Genomic DNA, 15,806 nt, shown 5'->3' with positions numbered 1-15,806 from the left:
CACTGGTTAATTATTCTATTCAAGAGCCGAGGTGGTGCAGTGGTTAGGGTGCAGTACTGCAGGCCACTTCAGCTGACTGTGATCTGCAGTTCAGCGGTTCAAATCTCACCGGCTCAAGGTCGACTCAGCCTTCCATCCTTCCGAGGTGGGTAAAATGAGGACCCAGACTGTGGGGGCAAGTTGCTGACTCAATTTGCTAAAAAATTTGTAAACCGCTTAGAGGGCTGAAAGCCCTATTAAGCGGTATAGAAGTCTAATAAATAACTGTCAGGAAATTTCTCCTTAGTTCTAGGTTGCTTCTCTCCTTGATTAGTTTCCACCCATTGCTTCTTGTCCTGCCCTCAGGTGCCTTGGAGAATAGTTTGATTCCCTCTTCTTTGTGGCAACCCCTGAGTTATTGGAAGACTGCTATCATGTCTCCCCTGGTCCTTCTTTTCACTAGACTAGACTTGACTTATCCAATTCCTGCAACCTTCAATTTCTATTCTTCATCCTGTTCCTTTAATACCACCCAACATGCAGAAATTAAAAACAGGTAAAAACTTTCCTTCCTTCTCATTAGGTGGCCATGAGAAGGAAGGACTCACTGGAGAAGAGCCTGGGAAAGACTGAGGGCAGAAGAAGAAGGGGACAACAGAGAATGAGGTGGCTGGATGGAGTTACCAAAGCAGTGGGTGTGAGCTTAAATGGACTTCAGAGGATGGTAGAGGACAGGAAGGCCTGGAGGAACGTGGTCCATGGGGTTGTGATGGGTCGGACACGGATTCGCAACTAACAACAAAACATTCCTAGTGAACAAAATCAAGTGTTTCCCTTGAGAAATGTGCAAGTGCAGACACATGTTGGGGGGCTGCAAAAGGGATCAGAGCCACATCAGAACGCCAATCATGCTAGAAACCTGGACCTAATTTTTTTTCCCCGCCAGCCGTTGTGGTAACGTCTTTCTTTCTTTGGTGGGAACATTATTTCGCACGATGCTAAAATGGAAAGAAAAGGCCATTTATATCCGAATACCACAAAGTGTATTTTCCCCCTACTGCATTCTGCTAGACAGTCCAAAGCCCGTTCAAATATTAACATTTTAGCCTCAACATCTTTCTGTGAGGGGGGCTAAAGCGTTTTCTTTATAATTTTTTTGCAAGAGCTGAAGCAAACTCCCTGGCCGGCGGATTTGTGCATTTAAACGTGGCAGAGCAAAGCTCAGTTTTTCGGAAGATCTTTGTCCATTTCCTTGGCTCTTCCTCTTCTCCGCAACCAGAAGAAAAACCATGCAGTTCTTTCCTCCTGCTTTTTCCAACAGGGGTGACAGACTGGCACGACCGATGCCAGTGACAGCAGCTTGTGCTTTGCCCCTTCAAGTCTCGTCTTTGACACACGCAGTTTAACACCTTGCAACGTCCTCCTGGGTTGGAGGGACAGGGTGGAGGGTCATCTGGAGAAAGGGGATCTTTTATCTCCGGCGAAAGACCTGCTGTTTGGCGTTTTTGACCCGCTGCTCCTCCTTCAGGTTCATCTGCCGGATTTGCCTGCTGGAGATAACCTCCACGTGATCGAAAGGAAACCAGCCTCTCTCTCCGTCAGAGAGCTTCACGCCTTTAATCCAGCCTACGGAGAGATCAAAAGCAAAGTGTTTGGAGGATAACGCACCGTGATTTTGTGCATTGCAACTTTATCTTGTCATCCCTAAAAATTAAGCGCCTTAATGCACGTGTTCCCTTGATGTATAAAGGATGGCTCTCTATACCTGGTCAATGTTCCTACCCTGTTTTCCCTGAAAATAAGAGGCAACTTGTAAAGCATTTCCATGTCTGTTTATCAAGTTGACATTGGAGGAGAGCGGGGAGAGAATTCCACGCATACCTTCGGCTGGGGTCGGATCTCAGATTTCTACAGTAGGCCTGTGCAGTGGTGGGATTCAGCCAGTTCGCACCTATCCAGGAGAACCGGTTGTTAACTTTCTAAGCAGTTGGGAGAACCGGCTGTTGGAAGAAATCTCCTTTTGTTTTTTTCCACTTTACAGGGCTAATCCTGTAAGGAAGGCAGGAAGGAAACATTCTGGTGTTGTTTCTAGCCTCATCTCTATTGCCCTGCTTATAGAAACTGCCTCTCCGGTTAACCACACCACTGAAAATTACATTGTAACAGCTAAGGTGAAGTGCCCATCGACCTGACTGACGTTGAGTTGGCCACACCCACCCAGTCACATGACCACTGAGCCACGCCTACCCAGCTGGTCAATAGAGCAGAGAACCGGTTGTTAAATTATTGGAATCCCACCACTGGGCATGTGATTCGCTGCTTTTTGTTGGTGAATGTGATTTATGACACAGACTGAGGGAGGGGAGGGGAGACGCAGTGTTAAAATTCAGCCACCATTAAATGGAAATCAGATCCGACTCCACGGCAGGCATTGCCAGAAATGTTGCTCCGAATAAAGGACTGGATTTCTTTTGAACTTTGGCTTGAGGCTCGTGAATTAATTAGGGCATCTTTTGGGAACCTAAAAATAAGACCTCCCTGGATAATAAACCCAATCGCGCTTTTGAGCGCATGCCCTAAAATAAGCCCCCCCAGAAAATATTGCAACACAGCAGCAGCCATGAGGTGACCACACTTGCTGCCCCCTGTGCCTCAAAAATAATGAAAGCTCCCCTGAAAATTAGCCCTTTCCTAAAACATTTAAACGCATGCGCAGCCTGTCCCCGCCATTTCCTGGGGGGAAGGGGGAACATGCCCCACATGCCCCTGCTATCCATGTGGAAACTCCTTGCGGGGGCTGCTCCTGCAAACCCTAGCTCCCACACCCCTTCTCTTACTGGCGGCCACAAAAAGGGCAGCAGGCAAGAGTGTGCCAGAAACACAGAACCTCTGGCCCTCTCTGGATCAGCTGGTACGCGGGTTGCGGGCGAAGGTTAAGGGACCGCTTGCAACTCAAAATAATAAGACCTCCCCAAAAATAAGCCAAGCACTTATTTGTGGGAGGTGGGGGAGAAGAAAATAAGACCCTCTTAGGGAAACACCATAATATACCCAGGAATTTCAGCGCTCCGTGGCATACATGCCTAGTAGAAGCCCCAATGACATCACCTACATCAATGATGCAAGTAAGGCAGAGGTGGGTTCCTACCAGTTCGCACCTATTCGGTAGAACCGGTTCATCAAATCTACCGAACCGGTTAGAAGAGGTTCCACCAGTGGACCCGGAAAGCAGGTCACACCTACAGAAGAGGTTCCAAATTTTTTTGAAACCCACTACTCACACACACACACAGAGACTCACACAGAGAGAGAAAGAGAAAGAAAGGAAGAAATAAAGAAAAAAAGAAAGAAAAAGTGAAAGATGAAAGAAAAAAAGGAAAAAGGGACAGAGAAACAAAAGGAAGGAAAGAGAGGGAGAGAAAGAAAGAAAGAAAGAAAGAAAGAAAGAAAACACATGGCCAGCAAGCCACTCCCACCAGGTCACATGGCTGGCAAGCCACTCCCACAAAGGAGGCCACACCCACAGAGTAGGTTCGAAATTTTTTTGAAACCCACCACTGAAGTAAGGTCATAACCTTTGGGACTCTACCTGCAGACAAGCTTCAGACGGCCTGTTCTGACCCAGCTCCTCAAACAAGACAAACCCTCTCCAGTGACCATGGAGTGCTGTCTGAAGACGCCTCCATGGTCAAGTGGCCGGCATGACAAAATGCCGACGGTGCATGGAACGCTGTCACCTTCCCACCAAAGGTTGCCCCTATTTTTCTACTTGCATTTTTTATGTGCTTTCAGACTGCTAGGTTGGCAGAAGCTGGGTAAAAGTAACAGGAGCTCACTCCATTACGTGGTGCTAGGGATTCGAACTTCCGACCTTTCGATTGATAAACTCAGCTCCTTAGCCACTGAGCCACCTTCATCTCTACCCGCTGCTTTTTATCCGCAGAGCTAGAGTGGGGCTTCGCTAGCAGCGGTGGTTCTTCCATCCCAAGGATCAGCCCATAGATTTCCACTGCTCTCCTCTCCTCTGCCTCAATTCTCCTTAGCTCTCAAGGTACAGTGGCCATGTGTTGTGACTCTTGATTCAAGCAACTCAACCAGGAGTGGGCTGCTACCGGTTCAGCCGGGTTCAAGAGAACCCATAGCTAACATTGGAGCCGGTACGGAGAACCTCCAAATCCCAAACCTGGCTGGCCCTGCCCATCCCACCCTTCCCCTGCTACCCCACCACACTCCTCCCAAGAGTCTCCACGTGGCCTGTTTTGGATTGGGGTAAGTGCAGGGCCTGTGCAAAGGCTGAGGGCAGGATGGGCAGGGCAACTACCGGTTCGGTGAATCAGATCTACAATTAGCATCTGATTCATCTGAACCGGTCCGAACCAACTGAATCTCATCCCTGAAAGGGACCCTTTCCCACCAGGAAGCCAATGGCAAAGCCAGAAATGCCCTTCTTTCTCCTACCACGAAGCCCATGTTGATGAACTCACCATCACTGCTTTGCCGCAAGACCATGACGATGTCGGCTTTCTCCAAAGTCAGTTCATCGTGCTCTCGTGCCTTGTAGGATTTCACACACTGCACTTGAGCGGCATCTGGAAACACGATGGGATACAGATGGACTATATTTAATGCTACATATTTTAATAGCGGCAAGATTGTTTTTTGCACAAAAATGGAAAAATAAGGCGACTTCCTCGGAACAAGAAATAATAAATAAGATATTGATGTATGCAGAAATGGACCGTGACCCGACAAAAGCGCGAATGTCATACGCGCGCCGACAAAACCGCGGCGCTAAAACCGCGATGTCAAAAGCGCGTTGACAACAGCGCGCCGACAACAGCGCGCCGACAGAAGCGCGATTTAAGTTAAGGTAAGGTTTAGGGTTAGGTTTAGGGTTAGGTTTAGGGTTAGGTTTAGGGTTAGGTTTAGGGTTAGGTTACAGCACGCTTCTGTCGGCGCGCTGTTGTCGGCGCGCTTCAGGGCTCATTCGTCGCTCCTTCGTCGCGCGGTTTTGTCACCGTGGTTTAGTCACCGCGGTTTAGTCAGGCACGCTTTTGTCGTTCGCGCATTTGTGGTGGAACCGAAATGGACTGACTGACTCTGGAGCTCAGAGACAAGGGCGAGACGGAATATCACGAAATCTGGGACAAATAGTACCGATGGTTAGAAATGAGGGCAAAAGGCCGGGGCAGAAAAACACAGTCAAATTAAGACTTGGAAAATATTGTATGAAGATTGTGTGATAGGTAGAGTGATCGGATATGTATTAGTTTGGTTAGTAATCAGATATAAGAAGGGATGAATGGACAGGTAATCTGATTGACCGGACATACCTATGTAGTGGATATAAAATGTAATTGTTGTAAGATCCAAAAACTATAGGGAAATGTTGATGCCAGAAATGTCACATTATGTTTTTAATGTTTATCTAATTTAAAAAAACTTTTTTAAATAAAGAAAACAACAAATCTCAGAGGGCATCAAAGGACCCCCTCATGTCAACCCTGAGCTACAAATATTCCCCTTGATTAGTTTTGTGCCCCGAGTTTTCTTACCAGAATCATCCAACAGGTCAGGTTCAGGCTGCTGGGGCATAAGGGCAGAAATCCATCGCAGCTTCTCACTCCTAGGAAAAGCAAAGAAGGTGATTAGAAAGCAAGGCCTCGCATGCTCGCTTCTTTCACTTGAAACATACTAGGCTGCAAGTTGTTGTGCATGACTTGTTCTATCGGCCACATTGGGATGTCCTCACAGGTCATGCTGCACTATAAACCATCAGCCAAGGATTTTCGTGCACCAGCAATCAGATGCACGCGCTCTACATGGGGCTACCATTGAAAAACGTTCGAGACTGCAGCTAGTCCAGAATGCGGCCGCGCGAGCGATATTGGGCGCACCGAGGTACACCCACGTTACACCTGTCCTCCGCGAGCTGCACTGGCTACCAATTGGTCTCCGGACGCAATTCAAGGTGTTGGTTATTACCTTTAAAGCCCTACATGGCTTAGGGCCAGCATACCTGCGAGACCGCCTACTGCCACATACCTCCCAGCGGCCAGTAAGATCCCACAGATTGGGCCTCCTTCAGATGCCGTCAGCCAGACAGTGTTGGCTGGCGGGCCCCCGAAGGAGAGCCTTCTCTGTGGCTGCTCCGACTCTCTGGAACCAGCTACCCCCGGAGATCCGGACCATACCCACTCTCATGGCTTTCAGGAAAGCTGTAAAAACCTGGCTGTTCCAGCAGGCCTGGGGCTGTTGACCTTATTGTTGAGGTCCAGCCCCGATTAGAGTGAATGTATGTGGTGTTGTGATTTTAAACTGTTTTTTTCTCTCTCTTTTCTCTCTCTCTTTTTTTTCCCTCTCTTTTTTTGTAAGCCGGCCAGAGTCCTTCGGGATTGGGCGGCATATAAATTTTATAAATAAATAAATAAATAAATAATAAATAAATAAATAAATAAATAAATGCATGCACACAAGTTCAAATTAACTAAGTAAAGGTTTCCCCTGTCCAGTCGTGTCCGACTTTAGGAAGTGGGGTTCACCTCTGTTTCTCAGCTGAGGGAAACCAGTGTTCACTTTGTGGGCTCACAAAGAGAGGGGCGGCTACTATTTAAAGACAAATAAGCTTTTGGCATTGTTCCAAGCTGGCAGTGGCATAAACGGGCTTCTCCTGGGCACCCTTGTAAAACTGAGCCCGGTTGCCGAGTTTCTCCCTGCCAGTCCTTACTGTGTTTCTGTGCGGAAGAGGAATTCCACTTTCTTCCCTTGATTGTTCTGCAGCAGGAAAAGGCGGAAAAGGTTTTTGTTGTCGCCGTGGAGTTTCATTTCACATTTTTCCCCACGCACATCCGAGGAGGCTGCGTAATCGAACACAATGAAACGGCCATTCCTGTGGGAGACACACAGAGAGGCAGAGAGAGGGAGAGATGGAGAGAGGGAAAGTGGGAGGGAGAGAGAGGGAGACAGAGAGAGGGAAAGGGGGAGGGAGAGAGAGACGGAGAGAGGGAGAGGGAGAGAGGAAAAAGGAGAGAGAGGGAGATGGACAGGGAAATGGAGAGAGAGATAGAGAGAGAGGGACAGAGAGGGACAGAGGGGGAAAGGGAGAGCGGGGAGAGGGAAAGGGAGAGAGGGAGAGAGGGAAAGGGAGGGGGGAAAGGAAGAGGGAGAGAGAAAGGTAGAGTGAGGGAGAGAGGGAGAGGGAGAAAGAGGGCGACGGAGAGAGGGACAGAAAGGAAAAGAGAGGGAGAGGGAGAGAGAGACGGAGAGAGGGAGAAGGAGAGAAGAAAAGGGAGAGAGAGGGAGATGGAGAGAGGGAAATGGAGAGAGAGAGACGGCGAGAGAGGGACAGAGAGGGAGAGAGAGGGAAAGGGAGAGCGGGGGAGAGGGAAAGGGAGAGAGAGGGAGAGAGGGAAAGGGAGAGGGGGAAGGAAGAGAGAGAGGGAAAGGTAGAGTGAGGGAGAGTGAGAAAGAGGGAGACGGAGAGAGGGACAGAGAGGAAAAGAGAGGAAGAGGGAGAGGGAGAGAGGGAAAGGGATAGAGAGGGAAATGAAGAGAGAGAGAGGGAGAGAGAGGGAGAAAGAGGGAGACGGAGAGAGGGACAGAGAGGAAAAGAGAGGAAGAGGGAGAGAGGGAAAGGGAGAGAGAGGGAAATGAAGAGAGAGCGAGAGGGAGAGAGAGGGAGGGAAAGAGAGAGGGGAAAAGAGAGAGAAAAAACAGGGATCAATATTCATTGCTCTGGGCCCGGATTGTTTGATTCTTCTTCTTACAGGAAAAGACAGGAAGAACTGTGCTTGTTTCATCTTAACAAAATAACACAACGGAATAACAGAGTTGAAAGGGACCCTGGAGGTCTTCTAGTCCAACCGCTTCCTCAAGCAGGAAATATGTGCCAGGAGACAACTTTTTGAGGAGACAACTGGACTTTCTTGTTCTTCTTTTGAAGACGTTTTGCTTCTCATCCAAGAAGCTCCTTCAGCTCTGACCAGATGGTGGGGGAATGGAAGGATATCAGCGACCCTCTAAAAGGATGCAAACGACCAGCTGTTTGCAAGGAATATAAATCCTTCCATTCCCCACTATCCTATCAGAGCTGAAGAAGCTTCTTGGATGAGAAGTGAGAGGTCTTCGAAAGAAAAACAAGGAAGTCCAGTTGCCTCCTGAAATAAAAGCAGCTTTGGGATAACCAGGACCTGGAATGACTGAGAATCTCTACAGAATTTCAGGAAATCTGTCCCATTCAGACAAACGACTCTGCAGTCTCTTCTTAAAAGCCTCCAGCGATGGAGCAAGCACAACATCTCGAGGCAACCCATTCCACTGGTTAATTGTTCTTACTTTCAGGAAATTCCTCCTTAGTTCTAAGTTGCCAGAATAAGGAGAAATTTCCTAACATTGAGAACAATCAACCAGTGGAATGGCTTGCCTTCAGAAGTTGTGGGTGCCCCATCCCTGGAGGCTTTTAAGAAGAGACTGGACAACCATTTGTCCAGGGGTTGGACTAGAATTGGGAGGGAGCCTAACCGTGCTCCACTAAAGCGCGCCGGATTAAACCGCGTCGCTGATGTCATCAGCAGCACGACAACAGCGACCGCGGAGAAAAAAGGGCGCTTTAAAGAGCTCTTTGAAAGCAAGCCAATTCAAGTTAAGGTAAGGGCTAGGTTTAGGGTTAGGGTTAGGTTTAGGGTTAGGTTAAGGGTTAGGGTTAGGGTTAGGTTAAGGGTTAGGGTTAGGTTTAGGGTTAGGGTTAGGTTAAGGGTTAGGGTTAGGGTTAGGGTTAGGTTAAGGGTTAGGGTTAGGTTTAGGGTTAGGTTAAGGGTTAGGGTTAGGTTTAGGGTTAGGTTAAGGGTTAGGTTTAGGGTTAGCATTAGGTTAAGGGTTAGGTTAAGGGTTAGGTTTAGGGTTAGGTTTAGGGGGGTTAGGTTTAGGTTTAGGGGTTAATTTTAGCTTTAGCGTTCACAGCGTGCTTTTTTCGTCGCGCTGTGATGACGTCAGCTACGCGGTTTCGTCGAGCGCGCTTTAGTCGAACGCGGTTTTGTGGTGGAACCGAGCCTCCAAGGTCCCCCCCAACTCTATCATTCTGTTCTATCCCATTCATCTGCTTTCCGTCAGGATTTTTCTTCCTGGGTCAGCTGCGTAAGAAAAATAAAACAATGAGCCAAAGATCTTGCAGGGCCTCATGGCAAAGGTTCCCCTCGCACATATGTGCTAGTCGTTCCCAACTCTAGGGGGCGGTGCTCATCTCCCTTTCAAAACCGAAGAGACAGCGCTGTCCGAAGACGTCGCGAGCAGGGATTATGCACATCCCAGAACAGCAGTTCCAGGTGCTCCTTAAGAATGTTATTCCATATATGTCAACTCATTTAATTTTGGTTTCCGAAGGGTGAATTTGAACAGTTGGGAAACCGTTGAAGTCTCTTGATTAGACTTATCCCACAATTGTTGGGCCCATCAAAGCAGAAAGATACTAAGAAATATCTAATTTATTTATTTTTCTTTTTTAGCAATAACTTTTTAAGGATTACATTAAACAGATAAAACAGAGAGCAATTTCCCCTATTACATTTCTTTTTTTTAAAAAAAAATACCTATCAAAAAATTTGCAGTGTTTCAATTTAAAAATACCTCAGTTTCGCATTCTGTGTTGGTTTATTCAAATAATAATTTAAGTATATTTGCATTCAGAGGCAAATTAAATGCTTTCCTTTCCATTCCTACTCTAGGTAAAGGTTCCCCCCGCACATATGTGCTAGTTGTTCCCAACTCTAGGGGGCGGTGCTCATCTCCCTTTCAAAGCCAAAGAGCCAGCGCTATCCGAAGATGTCTCCGTGGTCATGTGGCCGGCATGATTCAACACCGAAGACGCATGGAACGCTGTTACCTTCCCACCAAAGGTGGTCCCCATTTTTTCTACTTGCATTTTTACATGCTTTCAAACTGCCAGGTTGGCAGAAGCTGGGACAAGTAACAGGAGCTCACTCCATTACGTGGCGCTAGGGATTCGAACCGCCCACCTGCCGACCTTTCTGATCGACAAGCTCAGCATCTTAGCCACTCAGCCACCCCAGGACCTCATGGGGGCAGCTGAAAACACTAACCATGTTCTTCTTTCAAGAGATGTCTCTGTAGCCATCTATCTTACTGAGAAGAACTTCTGAAGCTGCAGGGAGTCATAAATCCTTCCTTCTTTGATAGGTTCAAAACAGCCCTGGATTCTGCAGAGACCCAACCCCCAAAAAACTTACTCCCTGGGTCGAGAAAGAAGCAGGTAATCATTGAAGAGATGGAGGTAGATGGGTCTGGTAGTAAGCTTCCACTTTAAGCTGATATTATATTCCAGAGCTGTAAGTTCTCCATGTTTTACTAGCCGACGAGATTGTGAGATAAGTGGGAAGATCTGCAAAGGGAAGGAGTCTCCTTTTAGCCATATTTTTTAAAATACACACACACACAAATACACACACATTGTCCTTGACCTATGACCACAACTGACCCAAATTTTCAGTTGCTAAATGAGACATTTGTTAAAGGAGTTAGAAGAAGATGATCATCAAGACTGAGATGCTTGAAAACTTATTTATGATATTTATGATTAACTTAACAACTGTCTCCTTTTACTCATACTTAAATCCTTGTCTTATCATAACTCCCAGCTAGGCTTCTCCTCCAGCAAGTAGCAGGACATATATGTGTTACATATTGCATGTATATTATATATGTGACACTAAATATATATATATCCTCCCATATTTGGGCATACCGGAGGTTGTAAAATCTATATCTATCTATCTATCTATCTATCTATCTATCTATCTATCTATCTATCTATCTATCTATCTATCTATCTATCATCTATCTATCTATCTATCTATCTATCTATCTATCTATCTATCTATCTATCTTATCTATCTTATCTATCTTATCTATCTAATCTCTCTATCTCTCTATCTCTCTATCTCTCTATCTCTCTATCTCTATCTGTCTGTCTGTCTGTCTGTCTGTCTGTATGTATGTATGTATGTATGTATATGTACATATCAGAGCCAATTTGGTCTAGTGGTTAAGGCACCAGGCTAGGAAGCAGGAAACTGCGAGTTCAAGTCCCACTTTAGCCATGCAAGCCAATTGGATGACTCTGGGCCAGTCACTCATTCAGCCCAGCCCACCTCACAGGATTGTTGTTGAGGGGGAAATAGGAGAAGGAAGGTGTGTTGGATATGTTCGGTGCCCTGAAAATGTTATTTGTAAAAATAATAAAGGTGTGATATAAATAAATACCCCTTGTGCTATTTTTCTTCTGGAACCATAATTAGTCCATCAAATGTGAGAAAGAAATGAGACCTGGAATTAAAAGTAGCAGAACTGAAAACTGGCCAAATTTATGCTAAAGGTGCTTTTCAAAAAGACAAATGGACTTTGTTTTTTTTTCCTTGAAAACGTTTTGCTTCTTGTTCAAGAGGTTTCTTCAGTTCTAACTGAGACAAAATAGCCCAAATCTAGTTTATTCCAAGAACAGGAGCAATACTTTTCGATACTCTCCTCTCTTTGCGTCCACACCTTTGATCTCACCTCTCTCCTTCCCAGGATCTCAACGAAGCCAACATTTTCTCAGTCTTCCCTTTCATCGCAAATCATTTTTCTTTCCTTATGACCAAGTCATCTCTATGTTTTTCCTTGTTTTCAATATACACACTGACTCAGCAGCCTTTTGTTCTGGAGTTTTCTCTCTTCTGGTTTGACTGCTGGAATCTGCTAAATTCCAACTAAACTCTGAACATTGAACCTGATCTTCCCAGCCTCGTTGCCACATAACAAAATGGTGTGACCTTTTCAAAAGGACACATGCTGTATATCCCTTTCCTATGGACAATGGATGGAAGCTAACTGTTCTGACCGAGGCTTCCCAAGAGTCTAAAGCAAACTCCTTGTCCTGACAAAAAAAACCCTTTTATTAATTGACTGTGAATTCTGCTCATTCCCATCCAGCAAAGTCTCTCGAGGGAGGATTTATATTCACAGACCTTATCTGGCTTGGAGAGCTGACAGGCCGATATCTGCAAAAACTTGGCAAGGAGTCTCGGGAGAGTCACGAACTAATTAAGCAAAGTAATTGTCTCCTGCAAACTCCACTCCCCTTTCGCTCCTCTTTTATTTCCTCTGGGAGGGGCCATTCATCATCCACCTGTGGCCTTACTCCCAAGTCGACCCCTGTTATTTAGCTGTTCCCTTTGTCTGGCAACTCTGTGCATGCGCACACTGGGAACAGGCTCCAGCTGTTTGTCTGCCTCACTGATGTCTGACTCTGAAGGCAGCTGATAACTAGCATGCGGCTCTGGCCCCCTCTCTGCCTCCGACGCAGAGCCTTCTCCAGACTCCAGGACTGGCCCATCTTCCTCCCCAACCTCCTCACTGTCTGAGTCTGCTGCCAGCTCCACTGGTGGGCCTTAACACTAACCAAGGAGAGAAGCAACCTAAAACGAAGGAGAAATTTGCTAAGAGTAAGGACAATTAACCAATGGAAGAAAATTGCCTTCAGAAGTTGCGGGTGCTCCACCACTGAAGGTTTCTAAGAAGAGATTGGACAGCCACTTGTCTGAAATGGTATAGGGTCTCCTGCATGAGCAGAGGGTTGGACTAGAAGACCTCTGAGGTCCCTTCCAATACTGTTATTCTATGTTCCTACAGCCATTTCCAGGTCTTAGAACCTCTCCACCATTAGCAAATGTTGTTAAGCAAGGTGCCCAAACTCGCCTACCTGCTAAAATGTTTTAATGTGCCTGTAAAACTTTTATGCATGTATAATGTGTACTCAGTCTATCTACTTACACGTTCAAACTTAAATGCCTTCATTTTCAAAGCATTACTTTTCAGAACTATATTCTATACATACATCTTCATCAGTGCCTCCCTGAAACAAGGGTGATGACTCAGTACAAGGAAGTCCTTGACTTACAACCACAATTGAGGCCAGAATTCCTACTGCTAAGCAAGACAGCGACCTCTGCTCCATGTTACCACCTTTCTTGCCACGGTTGTTAAGTGAATCACTGCACTTGTTAAGCCAGTCACACAGTTGTTACAGTGGCGGGTTTTCAATTTATTTTACTACCGGTTCGCTCGTGTGCATGTGCAGGAGCGTCCGGGCGGGTGGGTGGAGCTTCCCACACCGCCACCACTACCGCTTCGCCCGATCTGGGGAAAACCAGTAGGAACCCACCTCTGGATTGTTAAGTGAATCTGGCTTCCTCTTTGACTATGCTTTGTCAAGAAGGTTGCAAAAGGAGATCACATGCTTCCGGGACACTGCAATCATCATACGTACAGTACATGCCAGTTGCGGAGCGTCTGAACTTAGATCAGGTGACTACGGGGATGTTGCAACGTTCGTATGTGTGAAAAACGGTTGTAAGTCACTTTTTTCAGTGCTGCTGTAACTTTGAACATTCACTAACCAAATGGTTGTAAGTTGACAACTTTCCTGTACACAAGAAAGCTGTCAGAGGGGAATTAAGATTTCATGTCTCCAGACACCTAGAACAAGGAGAAGGAGAAAAGGAGAAAGAAGATGGACTAAATGAAGGACAAGAAGATACCGTATTTTTTCGAGTATAAGATGCACCGGAGCATAAGATGCACTGGAGTATAAGACGCATCAAGGTTTTCAAGAGGCAAATTTTTTAAAAAAGTTTTTGCACTCTGCAGACCTCCCCAAAAGGCCGGTTTTTCGTGAAAATGGGCCCGTTTTTTAAAAAAAAGGCATGAATAGCCTTTACGAGGCTCCCGGGGGACACAAAAATGAGCAAAAAACGGCCCGTTTTTCACTCATTTCTGCCCTCTCCAGCCCCCAGAAGCACTCTGGAAGCCTCCTAAAGGCTATGCACAGCCATTTTGGTGACAGGGGCGGGGTTTCGGGAGGCCAAAAATGCTGTATTCAGTGTATAAGACGCACCCAGATTTTCAGCCTCCTTTTTGAGGGAAAAAGGTGCGTCTTATACTCCAAAAAATACGGTACTACAGAACAAAAAGAGATTGAAAAAGAAAGAAAAAACTTAAGATGATTGTATTGGGATTTACAGTGACACACCAAAAGGAGACAAGGGGGAAGCAGCCCCCCCCAAAAGGGAAAATTAAACAGCAAAGGTGGAATTAATGGGGAAAAACCGGGGGGGGGGGACTGGGGAAAGGTACCAAAACGATAGGATTAAAAAGGAGAAAAAAGATTTGGAAGAAAAAAATATAGAAATTACAAGAAGAAGAAAAAGCTAGGCGAATGGATGGAGAGAAGAGAATATAAGAGAAGTGAAGCTCCTGAGAGACTAAGAGAAAATGATTGAAAGGAGGAAAGGAGGAAAAGGATTTACCAATAGAATAGAATGAAATACGGCAAATATAGCCAATGGGATACAGCTAATACGATGTGAGGGAAATGGATTAATACTATTAATTATGGATAATTAACTAAGTGAAATGTTTACTATATAAAATTAAATTTCAGGATATACAGTCTGTTACCAATAGTAAAACAGAATAATAGATGGAAACGATACGTTACATTGGATTAACTTGGAGAGGCAAATAATGATATTGTTTATAATTTAAGAAGAAATTAAAAGTTAATCTGGAAAACATGGGAAGAAAATGAAAGGACTTGAAATGTGAAATGGAAACATGATGTAAAATGAACGATGCATAACAGAAGATGTAAAGGTGGAAAAGAAGTTAAGAAGTTTAAGTTAAGAAGTTTAAATCTATCTTTTCTTTCCCTGTATTTTATTTTTGATTTATTTTTGTATTGTAAGCTGCCCGGAGTCCTTCGGGATTGGGCGGCATATAAATGGTATTAAATTCAAAAGGAGGGAAGGAAGGAGGGAAGGAAGGAAGGAGGGAAGGAAGGAGAGAAGGAAGGGAGGAAGGAAGGAGGAAAGGAAGGGGGAAAGGAAGGAGAGAAGGAGAAAAGAAAGGAGGGAAGGAAAGGGAGTAGGAGAGAAGAAACGAGGGAAGGAAAGAGGGAGGGAGGGAAGAAGAAGTAGGACCGTTGTAAGATAAGATGGATCTATGGGATGTTAAAAAAGCAATCTTCAAGTATATTGTCAACAGTAGGGAAAAATTGTTATAAATACATATTATTAATAATAGTTATGAGATCATATAATTGTGAATGTATATATGAAATAAATTATATATATATATATATATATATATATATATATATATATATATATATATATATATATATATAACAAAATTTAAAATTCAAATAAAAGAAGTTATAAAAGAAGTTAAAATATGTAACAAAAAATTTAAAAAAAACTTTAAAAAAAAAAGGATTTCATGTCTCCATGATGCCATTGGTTTCACACTGTGAGGTGAGCGGCCTATAAATTTGATAAATAAAATAAACGGTGACCTGGAGGCTGCCTAAAATATTATGTCCTCTCTGTGTTCTACAAGTCACACTCTGGATCTCGTGTTACCTACTAGCGCGAGCGATCGTGGGTGCACCTCGGTTCACCCACGTAACACCTATCCTCCACGAGCTGCACTGGCTGCCTATTGGTCTCCGGATACGCTTCAAGGCACTAGTCGTCACTTATAAAGCCCTTCATGGTATTGGACCTGGGTACTTGAGAGACCGCCTGCTGCCAATCACCTCCACTAGACCGATTAGATCCCACAGATTAGGCCTCCTCCGAATTCCATCCGCCAGCCAGTGTCGACTGCCGACTACCCGGAGGAGGGCCTTCTCTGTGGCTGCTCTGACCCTTTGGAACGAGCTCCCCGTGGAGATTAGAACCCTCACCACCCTCCAGGCCTTCCGCAAAGCCCTTAAA

The 15,806-nt window shown here is 45.3% G+C and overlaps 1 protein-coding gene across 2 annotated transcripts in view; it reads right to left on the bottom strand.

The window, feature by feature from the left end:
* Positions 1-820: 820 nt before the first annotated feature.
* The window catches only part of LOC116511886, a 92,129-nt gene continuing 77,143 nt past the window's right edge, over positions 821-15,806 (bottom strand). For both annotated transcript variants that reach the window (XM_032222154.1, XM_032222153.1), the window contains exons 11-15: positions 10,221-10,372; positions 6,707-6,868; positions 5,535-5,605; positions 4,464-4,568; positions 821-1,605 (exon numbers count right to left, since the gene is read on the bottom strand). In XM_032222154.1, the coding sequence (XP_032078045.1) occupies positions 1,451-1,605; positions 4,464-4,568; positions 5,535-5,605; positions 6,707-6,868; positions 10,221-10,372 (645 nt within the window). In that variant the 3' untranslated portion in view covers positions 821-1,450. The remainder of the gene's footprint in view (positions 1,606-4,463; positions 4,569-5,534; positions 5,606-6,706; positions 6,869-10,220; positions 10,373-15,806) is intronic.

This window comes from Thamnophis elegans, chromosome 7 (assembly GCF_009769535.1).
Source record: "Thamnophis elegans isolate rThaEle1 chromosome 7, rThaEle1.pri, whole genome shotgun sequence".
NCBI lineage: Eukaryota > Metazoa > Chordata > Lepidosauria > Squamata > Colubridae > Thamnophis > Thamnophis elegans.
Note: the sequence above shows the minus strand (reverse complement) of the source record. Positions and strands in the feature narration are given on the sequence as shown.